Genomic DNA, 21,549 nt, shown 5'->3' on the forward strand with positions numbered 1-21,549 from the left:
TGGTGTGAGGCCATAACTTTAAAGATCATTGTTGGTAGCTTGAATACTATTCTTGCTTTAATAGGTAGCCAGTGTTGCTTGATGAGAAATGGTGTAGCATGATCAGACCAGCGACCTCCTCCTATCAATTTAGCTGCTGCATTTTCAACTATTTGCAGACGTTTCAGTGATTTGTTTGGTAGTCCTAAATAAACTGTATTGCAGTAGTCAAGTCCTATAAGAACCATAGCCTGTACTATAATGCAGAAATGGGTTTGGTCAAGTAGATGTTTCATGTGCCAGGGAACTTTTAATTTTTAAGTTTTTTTGAACTTGCTTCTTTTCCTCATTGCAGCCAGTACAATGATGTGGCAAAGTGGCCGGCTTTGCAAAAACGGAATTATTTTAAGAAGTACGGTAACTTAATCTGTGCTCTCTTTTGACCCTGTTTCAGATTTCTGACTTTGGACTGTCCAAATGGATGGAGCATTCCACCCGAATGGAATATATTGAACGATCGGCCATAAGGGGCACCTTGAGCTACATTCCCCCTGAAATGTTCCTGCAAAACACCAGGGTTCCCAGTACAAAACATGATGTGTATAGGTAAAGGATATATTATGATTAGGGCTTGGCTTTGAGTTCTTAGGTGTTTTTAAGTTGTAAATTTAGGTGTTTACTTTCTAGCTAATCAGGGGTTCTTTGATGGTACCAAAAAAACCAAAACAATTTTATCATTGTTTTCATACCACAAGTACTGCTGGGTATCTTTCTAGTGGAATCAAATATGTATATTCGTGTCACTTAGGAGTTGTCAGAGCAGAAAAGGCTCAAAACCTGAGTGGCGGATACACGACAAGCTGAGGGAGGGGTTTGAGAATACTAGGGGCAATGGGGATTTTCCAGTGTTTACCCAATAAGCACCTATTTCAATTTATTTTGTTTTGGGGGTGTTTTATCAGTGTTTATTAGTTAAAACTAAAATCAGGAGGCAAAGACTGGAAGGGCACAAGAAAAATCATGGAAGAACAATTTATAGTAGTTAGAATGATCTCTGGTAATATTGCATATGACTGTGGATAGTATTATTTCTGGCTTTTAGCTGAACAACCATCTCCCTGTGCCCTGGTTCTAATCCTGGCTCTGCCACTCACTCTTGATGTGATTCTAGTTGATTCAATATCACCCTGTGTGTCATTGTGCCTAAATATAATTGGATACTTAATTATAAAAATGATTGTTCCTTCATTCCTGGAAACTTCTATATAGCGATTGTAGATCAGGAATTAGCACTGGAAGACTTTCTATTTCAGGGTGTGTCTGCATGCATACTTTTTGAGTAATTTAATTTTATAATTGCAAAGCATGATCAAATCCTATGTGGACAGCTATCTATCTATATGGAATGTTTGTTTTATTTATTTATTAGGATTTATTAACCGCCTTTATAAAGAGATTCATCCAAGGCGGTGTACAGCAGGCATAGTTTAACATAAAACATTCAGTTTTGTTAACAGAATAGCAATAATAAAATGACCAAATATAAATATAAATACAACGGGTACTTTTAATTAGGTATGCTAACAAATTTAGCATGCACTGATGATTAGTTCTCGCTAAATGATAAGTAACTGCTATGCACTGCCTTGGGTGAATCTGTTGAATCTCTTCATAAAGGCGGTTAATAAATCCCAATAAATAAACAAACAAACAAACAAACAAATAAATAAATAAATAAATAAGACACCCATAGGATTATAATGGGTGTCTTATCATTTAGTGCATGCTAATCATTAGTGTCAAAGGACCCCTAATGAGGTAAACTTGGAACTGACAAGAGGATTGGCCTAGTGGTTAGGGTGGTGGACTTTGGTCCTGAGGAACTGAGTTTGATTCCCACTTCAGGCACAAGCAACTAGCTCCTTGTGACTTGGGCAAGTCACTTAACCCTCTATTGCCCCATGTAAGCTGCATTGAGCCTGCCATGAGTGGGAAAGCACAGGGTACAAATGTAACAAAAAAAAACATGAAACAGTATCAGAGACAGAAACATTTAACAGCACTGCAGAACAATCATATAACAGAAATATGATAAGATGTCAATACAATACTATAAGAGACAGCATGGAAGAACATTCAAATAACATAAATATAATACAATGTCAACATAATGCCAATAAGAAAATCCAAAAAGTATTTTGTTCTCAACATTGAAGGAACGACTGCCATCTGAGTATCAATTTTAAACAAACGAAATCTCAACTGCCATAGAAGGTCTACATAGATGACCATTCACAATGACTCTAATCACTGGTTTCCAATTAAAGCATCAAAAAAGCAACAGTGAAAACAACTCTGCAATCGGAGAAACAACACTGTTGCAAACAGAGAAGCTCTCAAAATACTGCAGTCATTTCACTATCATTGTTCATTATAGCTGAAAATTTTAAATATATAGAACCTATATTTATCAGTTCATGAGGTGTTCTCACAGACAGAATGTTTAATATCGTATTTCAGGGGCACCAATTTATCAGATCTTTTATGTCATTCGGATGTATGGACCGTGAAACAGAACACTAATTTTGGACATGTTAAATGTGGTAAATGTACAATCTGTGATGTTACCTAGGAGTCATCAATGTTGTGGGATGGATAGAATGAAAATGTTTACTAAGGCACGCTAACGGTGCGTTAGCGTTTTCAACACACGTAAATGGTTTGCGGGCGTTAAATGCTAATGCGCCCATAGAAATGTATAGGCGCATTAGTGTTTATTGTGCCTTAAATTTAAGGGTGCGTTAGAAACGCTAACGCACCTCAGTAAACATGCCCCTTAATGCTCTACATCTTGCTCTTCTAAAGCAGTGATCTATATGATCATTTGCCCCCATGGATTGCAATATATCGGTCAAACCAAAAAGGATGCTTAAAACCAGGTTGCTTGAACACAAACATAATATCAGAGCAGGTACATTGGAAGTACCTTTAGTGAAATATTGTCAAGAATTACACCATTGAGCAATTACGTTGTTTTACAATTGATCAGATTAGGGATAATGGTAGGAGAGGGGACATGTCACGTAAATTGCATCAAAGAGAACAAAAGTGAATTTTTCATTTGCAAACTGTAGCACCCCTAGGCCTTAATGGACCTTTAGCGTGGGTAACTTTCTTTTAAAGGATGTCTCTTTAAGGAATCAATGTTGCCTGTAATGTTGACGTTAGAAAGGAGGAAGTCCGCTTTATGAGAGCATTCTTAAGCCGGTAATCGCCATCTTGAAGCAAGGCTGATTATTTGTGTGCTATTCCTTCTGAAGAAGAAAATGAAACAAGGGGGACCTTTGTCAAGGATATTGGACCCTGTGCTACAGCATTTTGTTATTGAATAGAACGGGACTAATTGAGCTGAAATTTTAGAATGTTTATGCGAAGCACTTCATTTTAAGCTAACTGATTTGGGTTTTTTTGATGTGCACAGTGAGGTTCTATCCTATATAATAAAACGCACCTCCAACGTTCTGAAGCTGAGAAAGTGAAGCCTTGAAGCATTTGTGCTCTCTGTAGCCATCTCCTGAATTGACATCATGTACTTCTGGGTTCGTCACCAGCAGCAGTGACCAACCACACGAGGGTTCGTAATCGCCCCACCCTCGAGTGCTATATGCTGTGAAATCAATTTCTCTGAAACAGAACTAGAACAAAGACAAAATATGATTTCTTTTCCTGCTGCTTTCCGCTCCGCTACAGGAGCTTGACCATGCCCTGCCCCCTCCCTTGTGCCCCGCCTTTTCTAGCAGCCACAGCTGAAGCTGCTACTGCTGGAGAGCGTGGCGCCGTCCGTCCAAAACACCAAAAAGTAACAGCCTCCGAACATCAATCGCTGCTGCAGCCGCATTACTTCCCCCTCTTCTCCACCTACTCCTTTCTCCTTCTTCCACACACGCTTCTCCGCCCAAGCTCCACCTCGCCACGCGCTCACCCGCATCCTTCCATGCGATTCTTTGGGAAGCAATGGAAGGAGGGGGAATCGACTAGCGGCAGGATGGATACGAACTACAAGATGATAAAATAGTTCGTGCTTGCTACAAGTTGAAAGGAGTACGAGGGAGGGAGGGGGACGACGGCCCTGGGAGGGAGGGAGGGAGGGAGGGGAGGAGGACCCTGGGAGGGAGGGAGGGAGGGGGAGAAAAACCCTGGAACTGGGAGGGAGGGAGGAGGGGCGACCCTGGAACTGGGAGGGAGGGGGGCCCTGACACACACACACTATCTCTCTCACAGATACACTCACACCCAGTCTCACTGTCTCTCTGTCACACACACACACACTCGCACATTCACTCTCTCTCTCTCTCTCTCTCTCACACACAGTCACTCTCACACACACTCTCTCAAACATACACACTCCGAGGAAACCCTTGCTAGTGCCCGTTTCATTTGTGTCAGAAACAAGCCTTTTTTCCTAGTATATTTATATTTCTCAGCTAAAATGAACAATGATAATGAAATGACTGCAGTATTTTGAGAGTATAGCAGCATCTTTTTTAGCTACAGTGTTTTTTTGTCAGATTGGGGAGTTGTTTCCTCTGTTGCTTTTTTGGTGCTTTAATTGGAAATCAGTGATTAGAGCCATTGTGAATGGTCATCTATATAGACCTTCTATGGCAGTTGAGGTTTCATTTTGTAAATGAGGAAAAATAGAATAAATAAATAAATAAATACTGCTATGCAGAGTGACTGCTGTGGTTTGGAGAAAGGACTAGGAAACTGTGTCTTTAAGAGGAGATAGAGTTTATTTCTGCAATGTTTGAAGTTGTGGCATGTGCAGGGTTTAGAACTATCACATGCATGAGCCTGGTAGAATGAGTGATGTCATCAGAAAAGTTCAGTTGTATGAGTCAGTTGAAAACCTGAAGAGAGACAGAGGCAAGTGTGGCTGCAGTCTGAGTTTTAGGTTAAATTAAGAGGAAAAAAGGTTATAGGTCTCTAATTTCAGGATTTCTAATTTCAGGATTTTTAGTAGTCTGGGAGACTAAGCAGCTTATAATCGAAAGAGAAAAACGCCTATATTGCGACCCAAATCGGGAGATGGGCGTCTTTCTCCCGTGGGCGCCCAAATCGGTATAATCGAAAGCCGATTTTGGGCGTTTCCAACTGCAATCCGTCGCGGAAACGGGTAAAGTTGATGGGGTCGTGTTGGAGGCGTGGTGAAGACGGAACTGGGGCGTGGTTATCAGCCAAGGAGAGATGGGCGTCTATAGCTGATAATCGGAAAAAAAGGCGTTTTTACCGCGATTTTGGGTCACTTTTTTTGGACCCTTTTTTTTTTCACGAACAAGTCCCAAAAAAGTGCCCCAACTGACCAGATGACCACTGGAGGGAATCGGGGATGACCTCCCCGGACTCCCCCAGTGGTCACCAACCCCCTCCCACACTAAAACAATAAAACTAAAAACCTTTTTTGCCAGCCTGTATGCCAGCCTCAAATGCCGTACCCACCTCTATGACAGCAGGATGTGTTCTATCCTGTGACAGCCTTTCCCTGGTTCTGATGTGGCTCTCGGGTGAGTGTGACACCTTTTCTGTTATGCACACTGCAAAGTCACATCAGCAATGCATTGTGGTGGGTGTAGGGTATTGGGCTCCGTGATTCCACTAGCTTGTGGCAAATGCTCACGATGTTGGTAGTTGGTAGGCTCTACTCCCATGGTGCTTTTCCCCCTGCTTACTGGGTCAGAGTGTGCCCTGTTTTGTTTCCGGTAGTCCATGAGGTAGTGGCCATTTTTGTAAGCCAGTTTTAGATCCCTTTCATGTGTTACCCACGTTACAGAACTTAGTTCTTACATTGAATGTGGCTGAAAGAGGGCATTGTACACCATTCTGCCAGCTCTGACTTACTGCTCATCTCAGTACCAGGGAGACTCGTTGCCAGTGGGGCACAACCTCTGATCTGCAGTTAACTGTGAGTAAGCGTGCTTATTCCAATAAAGGACGTTTTCGGAGAGATTAGTCTTCAGGTGTCAACTGGTGTGCCAATGTTATATAGCAGCAACAAGTCCTAGAGGCCTGCGTGTATGCAGGTCCCTGGAGCACTTTTAGTGGGTACCGCCGTGCACTTCAGTCAGGTGGACCCAGGCCCATCCCCCCCCTACCTGTAACACTTGTGCTGGTAAATGGGAGGCCTCCAAAACCCACTGTACCCACATGTAGGTGCCCCCTTCCAGTGGCATTCCTAGGGGGGGGCGGTGGGTGCGGTCCGCCCCGGGTGCATGCCGCTGGGGGGGTGCTGCACGCGCCTGTCCTCCATTGTTCCATGCTTCTTCTCTGCCCCGGAACAGGTTACTTCCTGTTCCGGGGCAGAGAAGAAGCATGGAACAACGGAGGACAGGCACGCGCGGCACCCCCCCAGCGGCGTGCACCCGGCGGGGGGGGGGGGGGGGGGGGTCCTTCGCTGCATCAGGAGGGGGCGCTGCACCCGGGGGGGGGCACGTCGGCGATCCGCCCCGGGTGCCAGCCCCCCCAGGAACGCCACTGCCCCCTTCACCCCTAAGAGCTATGGTAGTGTTGTACATTTGTGGGTAGTGGGTTTTGGTTGAGGGGGGTTGGTTGCTCAGCACCCGTGGTAAGGGAGCTATGCATGTGGGAGCGTTGTCTGAAGTCCACCGCACTGCCCTCTAGGGTGCCCAGTTGGTGTCCTGGCATGTCAGGGGGGTGAGTGCACTACGAATCGTGGCCCCTCTCACGACCAAATGGCTCGGATTAGGACATTTTTGAGCTGGGCGTTTTTAGTTTCCATTATTGCTAAAAAAAAACAAACGCCCATCTGAAAAACGTCCATTTTTTCGAAAATACGGTCTGTCCCACCTCTTCATGTACTCGTTTTCGGACATAGACGCCCATGGAAATAGGCATTCGCGTTCGATTATGCCCCTCCAAGGGTATTGTTCCAGTGAGAAAGTGTTTGTAGGAGTGAGAAAAACGTTGTGAACTAGAAATTTATTTCAGTTGATGTCAGAGCTCTGAAAAGAGTTTGAAGAGCTTGGGATTTCAGAGAAACAACATTCTCTTGAAGGATATGACAGGGGATTATTAAAGAAAGTCATTAATTTCATGATTTCATTTTTAAAAGAAGCTGGTGTTTTGAGAGGTTGGTTTTAGAGAAAAGAGAGCCTTTTAAAGACCTGATTCAAGGAAGAGTTACTTTAGGGAAAACTGTGTTTAAAAAAAAAGTGATTTTCTGATAACTTTCCTGAGTTTCTTGGGAGAAAGGGAAAAGCAGAGCTGAAAAACAGTTTAGAATGCCCAGTGCTGCACTAAAGCTGAAGTGACCTAAAGCTTGAGGCAGCTTTAGAATGTTGGGGGTCTGCAGTCCTGGAAGCAGCATAGAACCTTCAGTGCTGCATTGAAACTAAAGAGGCAGCTTGGAAGCTGCTTAGAGACTGACAAAACCTGAACCATGCTATTTAGTAGAATTTATGGTTTCTTAAGTGAAAAAGGTTTGTGTGCTGCATTGTTGTGTGGAGCATTGTTGAAAGTGAACTGTTTAGCATGCATTAAAAAATTTTATGGGTTTTTTTGGGATATTAGCACAGGGACAAATAATTGTATTTTGTTTTCAGAATTAGTTAGTATACACAGCTTTTCTGCCAAAGAAGACACTGATTCAGCTGCACACACAGGGAGTCAGGGTTTTCCTTCTTTGATTTCTTTGAGAAGGTTAGTAGGTTCTGAAGACACACTAAAGATCCAAGGAGGGTGCTGAGAACCTAAGGTACCCACCGCAAGAAAGCGACGGAGCTGGTGAAGTTGTTTTTAATATATATATATATATATATATATTTTGTGTGTGCACACTCAGTTTCATTTTTAAATGCAAATGTCAGTATTGGTGGCATTTTTACATGGACATTGGGCCAGGGCAGAGCAATACTAAAGTGAAAAGCTGTACTTGAAAATTAGAATGTTAGAATAATTTATGTTAGTTTTTTAAATAAATTTTGATTTGTAACAGTTTCCTTGATTTGGCAAATGCTCTGACTATTATTTCTGTGGGGAAGCACTGTGACATTTTCCAGAGCCTGTCCCTTCAAGTGAGCGCACTTATGACATCATAGTGGGGGGTTTACAATTTGTTTAAAACTGATACTCAGACAGCAGTCGTTTCCTTCAATGTTCAGAACAAAATACTTTTTGGATTTTCTTAGTGTTAAATTTTGTTCTTTACTCTTGTAATTTTGGTGATATTTTCAACTTAATGCCAATGAAACATCTAATAAGCATGTGTTAGAATATTCAAATAAAATAGATATGATACTAATACTTTCTACAGTACAGCTTATTATGTAGCTGAGGGGCCAAATGCAGTTATATAGCTGGGGACAAGATGGATGGTGCAGAGTCAGTTGGGATAAAAGATGGATGACTAAATTCAAGGCAACTGGTCTGAGGTACAGAGTGTGTAACAAGCTAGTCCAGAATAGATTATAGAGGCTGTTTTAGAAAACTTGTGCAGCTTTTACACATGTAACCAGCAGCATTTACACAACATGCAAATGCTTTACACGTGAAAATAGTGATTTTAGAAAGGCACTGTTTACCACATAAAAAGCACAGCATGGAGTTTACAAGAGGCCTGAAAGGTTTACATGTATATCCAATGTTATCAAGTAAAATATGTTTACTTTAAAAATTATTCTGGTTGATGTTCAGCTCATGGTGGTCAGCGTTTTTTGAAAGACCACTGCAGGCAGATTTCAGATCTGATATTCAGTGCTGGCACATATCTGGGTATCCGGATATAAGTATCTGGAAAGCAATCCATGTACTGCCAATATGCAGTGCCAGTATCCAGTACTATATATCTATCCGGACAACTTAGGACTGCTGTATATACTCCGCTATAAGGTAACTACTTTTACCTCATTCTCTGGCAAAGAATTCCAGAATTTTATTACACATTGAGTGAAGAAATATTTTCTTCAATTCGTTTTTAAATTTACTGTTTTGTAGTTTCATTGCGTGCCCCCTAATCCTAGTGTTTTTGGAAAGAGTAAACAAGCGATTCACGTCTACCCGTTCCACTCCACTCATTATTTTATAGACCTGACAATTTGCTTGATTCCTTAATTAGCTATTCCTGGGTATCCAGTTTGGTAAAATCTAGTTCTTAGCAGGCCTATATTCAAAGTGATTTACGTGGGCAGGAGAGGCTCCTAACGGGATATTCAGCAGCACTTAACCAGAGAGTGCCGCTGGATATCCCCTCAGACCGCCCAAACAAAAAGTGGGCGGTGCTGGGGGTGATACTGGGGAGGAGCCCCAGGTTATGTGGGTGCTAGCAATATTCCCCTTCCCAGCCTGTGTCAAGACACCGCTCCAGAACCCCCCCCCCCCAGCTGTGTAGGCCTACTTGTATCCCTGGTGGTCCAACGGGGTCATTGGGGTGCAGGAGCACAGCTCCCTTGCTCAGAGGTATAGCTAGATGGGTTGCCAGGGGAGCGGCCGCTGTCCCAAATTGACTTCTGATGGTGCTGGCACCTATTTTTCATGCAATCTGTTGCATTTAAAATACGCACCAGCACTGTTGGCAGTCCGTTCTCCACTCCCCCTGCACCCTCAATCTGTCTACTACCCTTGCTGCTCCTTGCGGTGCTTCTCTAAAATGGCTGCCATGACATCTCGTGGCAGCTTGTGGTACTACATGAAGTACCGCAAGCTGCCGCAAGAGGCCACAGTAGCTATTTCAGACTGGCATTGCAGGAACAAGGGGGCTGTGCTCCTTCCCCCAATGACCCCCGCTGGACCACCAAGGATACAGGTAGGCCCAGGGGGAGGGCCTGCTTACATGGCTGGGGGGAGTCTTCTGGGAAGGTGTCTTGACACAGGCTGGGATGAGGAGGGAAAGAGGAGACATTGGCTCCAGGAGGTGGTGTGCTTGAGGTGGCTCAGGGGCTTTAAATAAAGAAAAACAATTATGTTGGCCATCTGGCCCGATATTCAGCCGGGGTCGCATAAGTGCTGGGTGCCCAGCCTGCCCAAAATTATCCCCCGATATTCAGTGCCGATGCCCGGACATGGCCCAGCATTGAGTATCGGGAGATACTTTAGCCGTCGATGATCAGCGATTAAAAAAACGCTGCCTGCCGCCAGCTGAATATTGGGGGTAGATGACTAAGTCTTGATATGTGCATAGGTGCAAAATTGGTACCTACATATGCTGGCATTTATACGTTCAAAATCCTCAGTGATATTGCTCATTTTTGAACGCATTTCCTACTGAAATGGCTATTCCAACTGCATAGGCCAATATTTGCATGTATATTCATGCATGTCAATATACATGTAGCAGAGCCTTTGGTAAAATACATAGGAAGGGTGCCTATCCTGATTTGGACATCCCATTTCCCACCTATATGTCCGATGCAAAATTGGGTTTTATAGATCTGCCAAGGCAGAAAAAAACTGGACTAATGATAAGCTGTTAACACATCACCTGTCTAACATCTGCTTTCTGGGTGACTATCACTATTGCTTGCTGAACAGTCAGGTGCAGGGATTTAAAAAAAAAAAAAAGTGATTTTTAAAATTCTTTCCTCTTGTCTTATTTCATAGAATTAGGTTCTGTATACAGAGATTTCCTGAGTACAATCCTGCTCTAACAGATGAGAAAATAGTACTTTTACTTGAAAAGATTCCCAAATTATCTTTAAGTGGAATTAATAAACAATGCTGTGCATTTTTTTTCTTTTCTTTTTTTTTTTTTGGCAGCTTTGGGATTGTTATCTGGGAGATTTTAACTCAGAAGAAGCCATATTCAGGTGAGTATTTGAGGTTCAGGTGGGATTAATAGCACTGGTTTCCTACTGGATTAGGAGTTACAAGTAGAGAAGCAGGCTAACAGTTTGCGCAGTGGCTTAAGAGCCAGGGGAACAGGGTCTGATTCCCACTGCAGCTCCTTGTGACTCTGGGCAAGTCATTTAACCCTCCATTGCTCCAGGTACAAAATAAGTACCTGTACAGAACTGCTTTGAACCACAGAAAGGTGACAGTTCTTGGTCAAGGGTCACACCAGAGCTCTTTCTGAAACTCTGCAAGTGTGGGCTCTAAATCTGGCCACTAGGTGTCACCCTTTAGCAATGACTATGACTCTTTTGTGAGGGAACAGTGAAAGCTGCTTCTGTGGGAATGGGATCCTCAATTCCAGCTGAGAGAAGACCCTCTGCAATGCAATGCACAGCACTTACCACCTCAGACCTTAGGCAAGCTCTGTATTTTCTTTTTAAATATATTTCATGAATTGTTCAGGGTCTTTAGAAGTGCCAATCAGTTGTGTTGGAGATTACAGTTATCCATTTCTCCATAAAGAGCAGCTTGGTGCAGAGTGAATGAGGGTGAGATGGAAGGTATATTTAACACAGCTATATTAGGAACTAAGGCCTGTACCTGCTGCTTGCCCAGGTACACATGCTTAAGAGAAAAAGAGCACCCTTCTTCAGCTAGCAGGTACGAATTGGCAAAGTATAATGTCACCTCCTGGCATGACAAATAATGGGCAAAAACATTAACACAAAATTCCTCCATTTGGCCTTCCGATGTGTCTCATTCTAGTTTGAGAGGGCAGTCCAGCTTCAACGTCCTATTAAATTTTTGCAGAACAGGTGGTAGGCACAAGGCATGAAGCATCCTTGGTAGATACAAGTGATATTAGCCTGACTACACAAGAGCCTGTTGGTGTGAGATGAAGTTGAGAAAAAGGGGAGATGATGCAGGGGTGTGCTGGTAAATTGTTAACAGGGGGCTCTCTCTCGCCAGCAAAGTAAAAGAGAATTCAGGAGAGGCCCAAACCCACGTTTTGGGATCCATTTGTTAAAGTAGCCATGGAGAACCGGCTCCCAAAATTCTTAAAAACTTAACAAACGGCTCTCGAGAGCCTGCTCCAGCACACCACTGGAGATGGGGTACAATGTGTGGCTTATAGTCCCTGAGTGACAGGAAGTTGTAATATTACCAGTACTGATTAGAGATGGACATCCGGTTCTTTTATCACATATAGAGGAGCATTTAAAAAAAAAAAAAGGTCCAAGTCTGAGTTGGGAATTTAGCTCATTACGAACAAAATAAAACAAAAAAGGTCCATCCTAGAGCCGTTTTTGAACAGGAAAAGCATCTGGGTTTCCCTTTCCAAAATAGCTCAAAGATGGATGTTTCCGCACAGAAGGCATCTAAAAAGAACCATTTTCCAAACTAATAAATGCCAAAAAACGAGCACAAGCAGGGGCGTAGCCAGACCTCGATGAGGGGGGGGGGGCACATTTTGGCCTGCCTCCCCGTTGACAAATGCCGCCCTGCTGCCGCCAATGCATGACAGTACCTTGGCTGGCGGGGGTCCCCAACCCCCGCCAGCTGAAGAGTTTGTACTGTGCTGGTCTCGCATTGTCTACCCTGCTCTGTTCTCAGTTGCACCGTGCATGCTCGTTTTAATGAAACTGAGCATTCATGATGCATGCTCAGTTTCACTAAAACGAGCGTGCGTGGTGCGACTGAGAAGAGCAGGGTAGGCAATGTGATGAGACCAGCGTGACACAAATGCTTCACCTGGCCAGGGTTGCGGACCCCTGCCAGCCAACCAGGGGCCCCAGAGTCGGGCATCATTTTGAAAGAAATGATCACACAAACATCCTTGCAGATCTGAGGGGCAGCCTAGTGGTCAGTGCAGTGGACGTTAAGCAATGACACCCAGGTACAATTCCTACCATAACTCCTTTATTTTGTCTTGTGAGCCCTCCAGGAGCAGCATAAAATCTACTTACCTAACTGTACACCATTACAATAGCCCTCCATCCTGCAGGTGACTCCTATATTTATGTGCAGTAGGTAATTTGGTAGTTCAGGAGGGCTTACAATTTCAACCACAATTGTACTAGGTGGAGTAGTCCACTTGATCACAGTCCACGGCACTGACCACTAGGCTACTCTTGGCTCTTGGGACCTGCTTGCTGCTCTGTTGGGTATGCCCATAATACCTGTAGCTGTCATACAGCTTAGTATCTCCTTTCAGTTTCACTTCTTATGGAGTACTAGAGGGACAGCATCCACTGGGGGATTAATAAGGGGTCAAGCCTTAATCCCTCCAGTGGTCAGCTGGTCAGTCAGAGCATCTTTTTGTAATTTAGATAAGATTGAAATAGGTCTAGATAAACATGACCTTCTTTTTTTTACCTTGAATGTTTCTTACTCTTCCTTTATTGCTGAAATACAGCCCAATTTTGTTCCTGCCCTAGTCCTGCCCATGCCCCCTTACTGTTTGGATGAACTGCAGTGAAACACGTCCTAATTTTGCATGTCAAAAAAAAATCACAATTTAGATATTTTTGGCACATGGATGTTTTTTGGCCATCTTGAGACATCTATATGCTTTGAAAAAGAGCACAATAACCTGCAACACTTCCATGAATTTTCATTTGTCTGTTTGCCTGAGAGCTGGGCACATCTCTGGGGATTATTTTGCACACCAAAGTATACTGAAATCTGGAAGCATCAGCTTATTTATAGCTGCTTGCTCAGCTGTAAAGCCAGGCTGCTATGATGGGACAGAGGTTAGCCATGTTCTGTGCAGCCATGGACATTGGAGATGCTTGACAAACTGGCAGTAAAGCTACTACACAACACTCGCTTCTGTGATCATGTTTCCCTCGTTTTCAAGGAAGAACAGTGCCCCCCCATTTTCATACATGTTAAGGATAAAATTCTTGTTTTGGTGCACAGAGTTTATCGTACTCATCCCAAGTTATTTAACTAATTTCCTCCTTCCTTACACACCCAGTCATTCTCGTTGCTGCTCTCAAGCAGGATTGCTTTTCCTTCCAATACCTGCACTTATGTATTTGGACACTTTGAGGGATTCGGCCTTCTCTTATCTAGGCCCTCACTTATGGAACTCCCTTGCTGTACAAACTTGCACTGAACCATGACATCTTAAGTTCAAAAAATGAATCAATACTTGGGGACTGAAATGGCACAGTCTACCACTTAGTAGGCTTACTGGGCTCTGTGTCCTTTTCTCCCCGTCTAGGATACTCCCTGCAACCTCAAAGCTGTTTTGTTTGCCCAACATTCCCAACATCCCTATTTGGAAGGAGAAAGGCAGGGCTGGTTCAAGGGACTGGTGCCTTGAGCCAACATTTGCATTCCCCCCCCCCCCCCCAGTTGGTTTCTCCTCCCCACATCGGCAGCCCCTTGCCTGAAGTATGGTATCTCTCCCTCCACTCTTTCCTGCCAATGAGCCAGTATCTCCCCTCTCTCTCTCGAGCCCCCCCCCCCCATTTACTTTCAAACTTGTCTACTCCTAGAGGTTGCTGGCAGCAGCAGTGATACACCTGGTCCATAGATTAAGCCAGCCCTGGAGAAGTGATGGTCTTATGATTGGAGCAATGGAATGAGAACCAGGGAACCCATAGTTCAGCTCCCACTTCCTCCACTTGCACTCCTTTGTGATCTAGAGCAAGCCACTTTAATTCTTGTTGCCTCCTCCATTTATATAGTAAGCTCTTTAGGGCAAAGATGTATCAATGTGGGGGAGGGATGCCGATGCAGAATTCTAAAATACTACAAGCCACCTTCACCATCATTTGGAAAGGTAGGCTAAGAATCCAAAAATGTGTTATTTTTTTATGTACAATGTATGTTAGCAGAGACCACGCTAATCACCCCCAATGACCTATGCCCAGGTGCCAGCATGATGACCATCATAATAAAAGTAGCAGCAGGCAATCGGCCCTTGTTGGAAGACATTACTGAAGAGCGCCCCTCAGAATGCCAGCAGATGATTGACTTGATGCAGAGATGTTGGAGCCAAGACCCGAAGAAGAGGCCACGATTTCAAGGTAGGATCCTTAACTGGTTTACAGCTAGTCATGGAGTCCTATGATTGTTGTAGCATGCAGAGAATCAAGTCAAAATGCCCAGGCAAAGGAGCTGATTTAAAAACCAAAAGAGAAAGAAAGGTCAGAAGAGGAATGTGGTTAGTTTGATAAACTCTGAAGGTCCTTGTGGGAGAGATCTGGGTAGACAATGGTCAGTCCGATATTCAAAGCGATGCTGGTAGCTAATGTTGCTGAAAGAACAAAGGGAATCAGCAACAAATCAAAGATTCACAAAGGCAAGTGTAGTTGGCTAATAGTGGAACAAAGAAGACAAAAATATTTTGCATTCTTAAGGTAGGAAGTGATATTTATTTGTGTTTCAGCCCATGTTTTGGCCCGTGTTTCAGTGGATTGCCTGCATCAGGGGTCATATATCAGTCTCTTACAATGCAAAGCTTCCTATGTCAAGTACTGTAGGATATCTTGTAGTTAATCAAAGCACAATGTAGTCATGATCCAGCTTTGCTGGTGCTATTGCTCCAAAACCGAAAGTAAAGACCAGTCCAGGGGTGGAGCTGGAACTTATGCGGCTATGGCCAGTATTTAGTGCCAGTACCTGGATTTGATTTATTGATCTGATATACTGCTTAATACAAAGCAGTTTACAATGCAAGAAAAAACAGGAACATATTATATTACAACTTGTGCAGAGAAGGGCAACAAAGATGATTCAGGGAATGGGACGACTTGCCTATGAGGAAAGGCTGAAGAGGCTGGGGCTCTTCAGCTTGGAGAAAAGGCGGCTGAGGGGAGATACGATAGAGGTCTATAAGATAATGAGTGGAATGGAATGGGTTGATGTGGAGCGTCTGCTTATGCTTTCCAAAAATACTAGGACAAGGGGGCATGTGATGAAGCTGCAGTGTAGTAAATTTAAAACGAATTGGAGGAAGTTTTTCTTCACTCAACGCGTGGTTAGACTCTGGAATTCGTTGCCGGATAAGGTAGTTGGGGCGGTTGGCGTAGCGGAGTTTAAAAAAAGGTTAGATGGCTTTCTGGAGGAAAAGGACATAGAATGTTATTGAACGGACGTAGGAGTAATCCACTATTTCTGGGATAGGCGGGATGAAATGCTTGTTCTTTTGGCTGCTGTTGGAGACAGGGTGCTGGGCTCGATGGACCCTTGGTCTGTCCCAGCATGGAGATGCTTATGTCTTATATCATAAATCTGCAGCTTGAATTCTTTGGCAGCCAATCAATTAAGCTCAGGTCCACTAATCAGAAAGTTGTCAAGGTAATATCTGGGCTCTGCCTCATCATCATTGTTGCACACTAAACTACAGGAAGCTAGGGAACTCACTGAAGTTTTGGTATCCTTTTCATCAGTCTTTTTGAAATAAGTAAATGAATAAATAAATAAATAAATTTTCAGTGATTTATGCTAGAATAAAAACCCAATCTGTGCAGCAAAGTCTGCTTTGATTTAATTTGAAAGCCAACTTCTTGAAATAAACTAAGTACTTTTATAGATACACATTAAAAAAATATTTAGAATAGCGTTCAGTGTGCATTTTTTTTTTGGCGCCGAAATACAGAATCTAGTCCATACTGTACACTTTACAGATCCCATGTCCAGTTAATTACTTCAAAACGATTAAAAAAAAAGTTAAAAATATTTTCCTTGTAAAATCACCTGGCTCTGGACTTCTGGAACTGAGAAGTAGTGAGCTCACCCTCCTCACTCTGGTAAGCACTAATGCATTCTTGTGGCAGGTTAACATCCACTACCGTGGATCTTGCTCATTCGACATGTGCGCTACCCAGGCACTAAAAAATAGAAAATATGTTTTAGCACTGGGGCGTGTTCAGGGGCAGAGAAGTAGGTTTGCTCAGCGCTAATCGGTTAACACAGCTGCATCACTGTGCACTAACTGATTAGTGCATGAGCCCTTACCGCTGAGTAAGAGGAGTGGCCTAGTGGTTAGAGCACCAGTCTTGAAATCCAGAGCTGGCCAGTTCAAACCCCACCGCTGCTCCTTGTGATCTTGGGCAAGTCACTTAACCCTCCATTGCCTCAGGTACAAACTTAGATTGTGAGCCATCCTGGGACAGAGAAATATCCAGTGTACCTGAATGTAACTCACCTTGAGCTACAACTGAAAAAGGTGTGAGCAAAATCCAAATAAATAAATAAAATAGGTGGCAGTAAGGGCTCCCCCATCAATTGCCACTCTCTAATTGAGAATTTAGCACTTGGCCATTTACTGCCACGTTAAAAGTGGGAAACCCATGCACTAGTCATACTGCAGAGTTCTTAGTAAAAGGACCCCTAAAGGATGAAACACTCGCAACATCTGTGACAATGGGATTTTCTGCAGAGTAGAGGGTAGACAAACTGAATTATTCCCGTGGGAGTCTGGAGGTCAAAGCTTTTGCCTTTTCCTCCAGAAACATCAAACAATAGCAAGCTTCTGAGGAAACTTCACATATTTGGATGGCACCCCTGTGATGTAAGTTCAAAAATGTTATTTCCCACAGCAATAGATATCACTTGGCCAGAACAGGTCAAAGAAAGACGGAATGTGATGGCATTGAACATGCTGGTTCCTCAGTCTTGCATTATCATAGACCTCAGTTGATCTTTCTCTTAATCAAAAATCCTCTGTGTTTGTCCTGACTGCTGTTATCATTTTTGTCTCCAACACCTCCTGGGGAAGCTGATCCCAGCACCATTGTTTCTGATTCAATCTGTCTGGGAGTCTTATCTTCCTCAGTCTAAGGAGACCCTTCTGGACAGATAAAGAGTTCCCTGCCTGATCCTGTCTTTGTCATTTCTTCACGTGACAGACATACCCATTGAAACCGACATGTTGCTGTATTTATTAACAAGTCCCATGTCAGAGGCTTTGGGAGCCAGGGAAAATGAACCCGAGCCCTTAAACAGGAAAGAGTCCAGCAGAATCTCAGCTGCCGGCAGTACACAGGTAAGGAGTCCTGACAGGTTCCAGGACAGCACTAATCTCCTTTCTGTGCTTGTCTTGTGCTGTGTAAGTGTATCAGGCAAGTATTCCAATTTCTATGCTTTGGGACAGCAAAGGGGAATGTTTAGCTTTTATGAATACATTTTGGTTTGTAATCAAGGCATTTCTGCCAAAATACAAACAGCATTAGTCATTAATTTTTGAGCAATCAACTCTTCTAAATCGTAAAGCACTCTGGGGTGTTCAATTAAATCACTGGACTGGCTGAGTACTGTAAAATTGTACTTTAACGCACAGAGGCAGCACAGAAAATTCCAGGCTCAGTGTGAAAAGTAATCATCTGTATTTCAAAAAAGTAACTAAGACTCAGCGCTCAAAGCAAATCTGCAGGATAGGTTTGCTCTGCAGCACATTACGGACATTTCACCTAGCCATTATGTAGATATCACCTCTTGTACAGTGAGAGAAATTTGCCTACGGCATGGATATCTGCATTAAAATAAAGTGACAGTCGCCCCACGTGAGACAAACAGTGCTGGCAAGTGAAACAAAAAGATTTAATTTTATTACATCAGCATTCTCACCTTATATTCTCTTTGCAGCATGTGAAAAGAGAGTTTAAGGTAAAACCCTAGGATGTCTGAGCATCATAAATGATCAAAATGCCAAAGAAATGATGGGGTGAGCCAGATGGCCAATTTTGGTTGGGCCTGAGGACAAAGTGGGTGGGCATGGATTTTGTCCCCCCCCCCCCCCCAGCTCCACTTCTGCCCCTTCCCACTTACTAACCAAAAATATTAAATACCTGAGCTGGCAGGGATCCCCAAACCCCGCCTGCTGAAGATTTCCTCCTTCTCAGGCAACCAGCGCTCTTCCATACAGCAGCTGACAGCACTTGCCTCGAGCTGACGATGCTGATGCCGGCAGGCTGTACATGCTCACTGCTTGTGCATGAGTAAAAATTGAGCATGTGCAGCTGCTGTTTGGAAGAGCGTTGGCTGCCCGAGGAGGAAGAAATCTTCAGCTGGTGGGGTTTAGGGATCCCCACCAGCCACAACAAGAGTGCTACAATTTTGGGTGAGCCCCAGCCCACCCAGGCCCACCCATGGCTACGCCACTGGCCCTTTCTTTCTTCAACTGGTGGGGATTAGGGATCCCCACCAGCCACAACAAGGGTGCTACAATTGTGGGTGGGCCCCAGCCCACCCAGGCCCATCCATGGCTACGCCACTGGCCCTTTCTTCAACTCCTCGCTAAAGGAGCCCTGGAAAATAATCTTCTTCCCCTGCATGTTAAAAACACAAGGTTAATTCTTTAAAAAAAAAATGTAAATTCTTCTTTCTCCTGTATTCATTAAAAGTCCAGGTTTCTCTTGTGGACATGACTGCTAGTCAGAGTAAATGTGAATCCATCAGAAACAGCCTCCACCTGAGAGTTCACCAGTGCAGGGCCCTTTTACTAATGCCCTGGCCTAACACATTCCTAATGCATCTTAAAATGGCGTACCACAGGACACGCTCAGGCATCCTGCGGTAACTGCTAAGTCAGCATGCCCTAACTGCATGCTAAAAAATATTTTACATTTTGTTTTGAGGGGGCATGTCAGGGGGCAGAGAGTGGGTGTTCCTGCATGAATGAGCTCAGCTACATTACCGTGTACTATCTGGTTAGTGCAGGAATACTGCCTAAGCCCTTACCGCCTACAAAACGGGTGGTGGTAAGTGCTGACATGGTAAAAAGCTTTAAAGGCCGTGCGCTAATGGCACGGTCATTGAATAGTTTGAGATAATCAGAAAGAAGAGAAAGAAGAACGGCAAGATTCAACAGCCTAAGCTAAGTGATTATTTAAAACTTTTGAAATTTGTTTCACTTGAACTTTTGATACTAGCTTTTTGTAGGCCTGTATATCACGAAACAGGAGGTTTTTTTTTTTTTTTTTTTGCCTATGATGAAGCAGTCCCAGCTCCCTTAACACAGTTGTGTATGGAAAGGAGCTTCTTGAGGCTTTTTTCTCCTTTAGTAGAAATCTTTCCTCCTCCTATATTGGGTTTGCTTACTACATATGGAGTTTTCCTAAATATATGATTTGGTATTTAACATTAGTGCATGACCATTAATGCAAAAAATGTAAAAAAAAGACCATTTTTAAAGTTGTGGTAGAGGAGTGTGGTAGCCGTGTTAGTCCACTCTTAAGGTTATCAATAGAAATCAAACAAAATAAAACATGGAAAAGAAAATAAGATGATACCTTTTTTATTGGACATAACTTAATACATTTCTTGATTAGCTTTCGAAGGTTGCCCTTCTTCGTCAGATCGGAAATAAGCAAATGTGCTAGCTGATAGTGTATATAAGTGAAAACATTCAAGCATTACTATAACAGTCTGACAGGGTGGGGGTGGGTCGTAGGTATGCATGGGGACATCAAAGCATATCATTGATATTCTAACAGGATGGGTGTGGATAGGTGAGGGGTGGGGTGATCAACAGAGACATACAGCTTTATGGTTTATAATGGGCTAGGAACCCCAGATTCTTGTTAAGTCCTTTCTGTTGGGTGTTAAAATATTCAATTAAAAGCCTGACTGCATCCTTCAAACAGAAAGGCTACAACCCCAAAATAATCTCCAAGAATATTGCCTCCTCCCTCAAAACACCCAGGGATAATCTGCTACAGTACAAGGAGAAAAAATCCACAGACAGAATCCCCCTTGTAGTGACATACAATCCAGAGCTGGAAAAACTGAGAAAAATCATAAGAGATCTACAACCTATACTCCAGGAGGATGAATTACTGAAAGAGATATTCCCATCCCCACCAGTACTGGCCTTCCGACAGCCACCCAACTTAAAACACAAGCTAATCAGAAGTAAACTTCCATCACAGACTGAAAAGGAACAGAAGGGCACACTTCCCTGTAATTTATCCAGTTGCAAACTATGCCAAAATATTTCACAGGACCCCAAAGTCATCCACAAAGGAAAGATATTCAACATAAAAGGATCTTTCACTTGCTCATCTTCCAATGTGGTATATATCATTCAGTGTAAAAAATGTAACGAAGGATGCGATATTGGAGAAACAGGCCAGATGCTTAAGACAAGATTCAATTTACATAGACATCACATGAACAATACTGGTGCCAGTAGGGTTCCCACCCCTGTTGGTCAGCATTTTACAGGACTAGGACACTGTACCAGTGACTTCACAGTGAGAATCCTGAAAGGTAACTTTAAAACCATACAAGAACGTAAGACCTTTGAAGTCAGAATGATTGAATATTTTAACACCCAACAGAAAGGACTTAACAAGGATCTGGGGTTCCTAGCCCATTATAAACCATAAAGCTGTATGTCTCTGTTGATCACCCCACCCCTCACCTATCCACACCCATCCTGTTAGAATATCAATGATATGCTTTGATGTCCCCATGCATACCTCCGACCCACCCCCATCCTCCCACCCTGTCAGACTGTCATAGTAATGCTTGAATGTTTTCACTTATATACACTGTCAGCTAGCACATTTGCTTATTTCCGATCTGACGAAGAAGGGCAACCTTCGAAAGCTAATCAAGAAATGTATTAAGTTAAATCCAATAAAAAAGGTATCATCTTATTTTCTTTTCCATGTTTTATTTTGTTTGATTTCTATTGATAAAGTTGTGGTAAAAATGCCCTTAGCGCATGGGAAACACCCATGAAAGGGTTTGCTAAGGCCACTCTTT

General features: G+C 43.2%; 1 protein-coding gene across 1 annotated transcript in view; it reads left to right on the forward strand.

Annotated features, from left to right (window-relative positions):
- The window catches only part of ANKK1 (ankyrin repeat and kinase domain containing 1), a 47,107-nt gene that overhangs the window by 18,449 nt on the left and 7,109 nt on the right, over window positions 1-21,549 (forward strand). Inside the window, exons 3-6 of the mRNA XM_030221912.1 lie at window positions 434-585; window positions 10,747-10,796; window positions 14,706-14,861; window positions 17,688-17,824. Coding sequence (XP_030077772.1) covers window positions 434-585; window positions 10,747-10,796; window positions 14,706-14,861; window positions 17,688-17,824 — 495 coding nt within the window. The remainder of the gene's footprint in view (window positions 1-433; window positions 586-10,746; window positions 10,797-14,705; window positions 14,862-17,687; window positions 17,825-21,549) is intronic.

Source organism: Microcaecilia unicolor, chromosome 12 (genome assembly GCF_901765095.1).
Source record: "Microcaecilia unicolor chromosome 12, aMicUni1.1, whole genome shotgun sequence".
In the NCBI taxonomy this organism is placed as follows: Eukaryota; Metazoa; Chordata; class Amphibia; order Gymnophiona; family Siphonopidae; genus Microcaecilia; species Microcaecilia unicolor.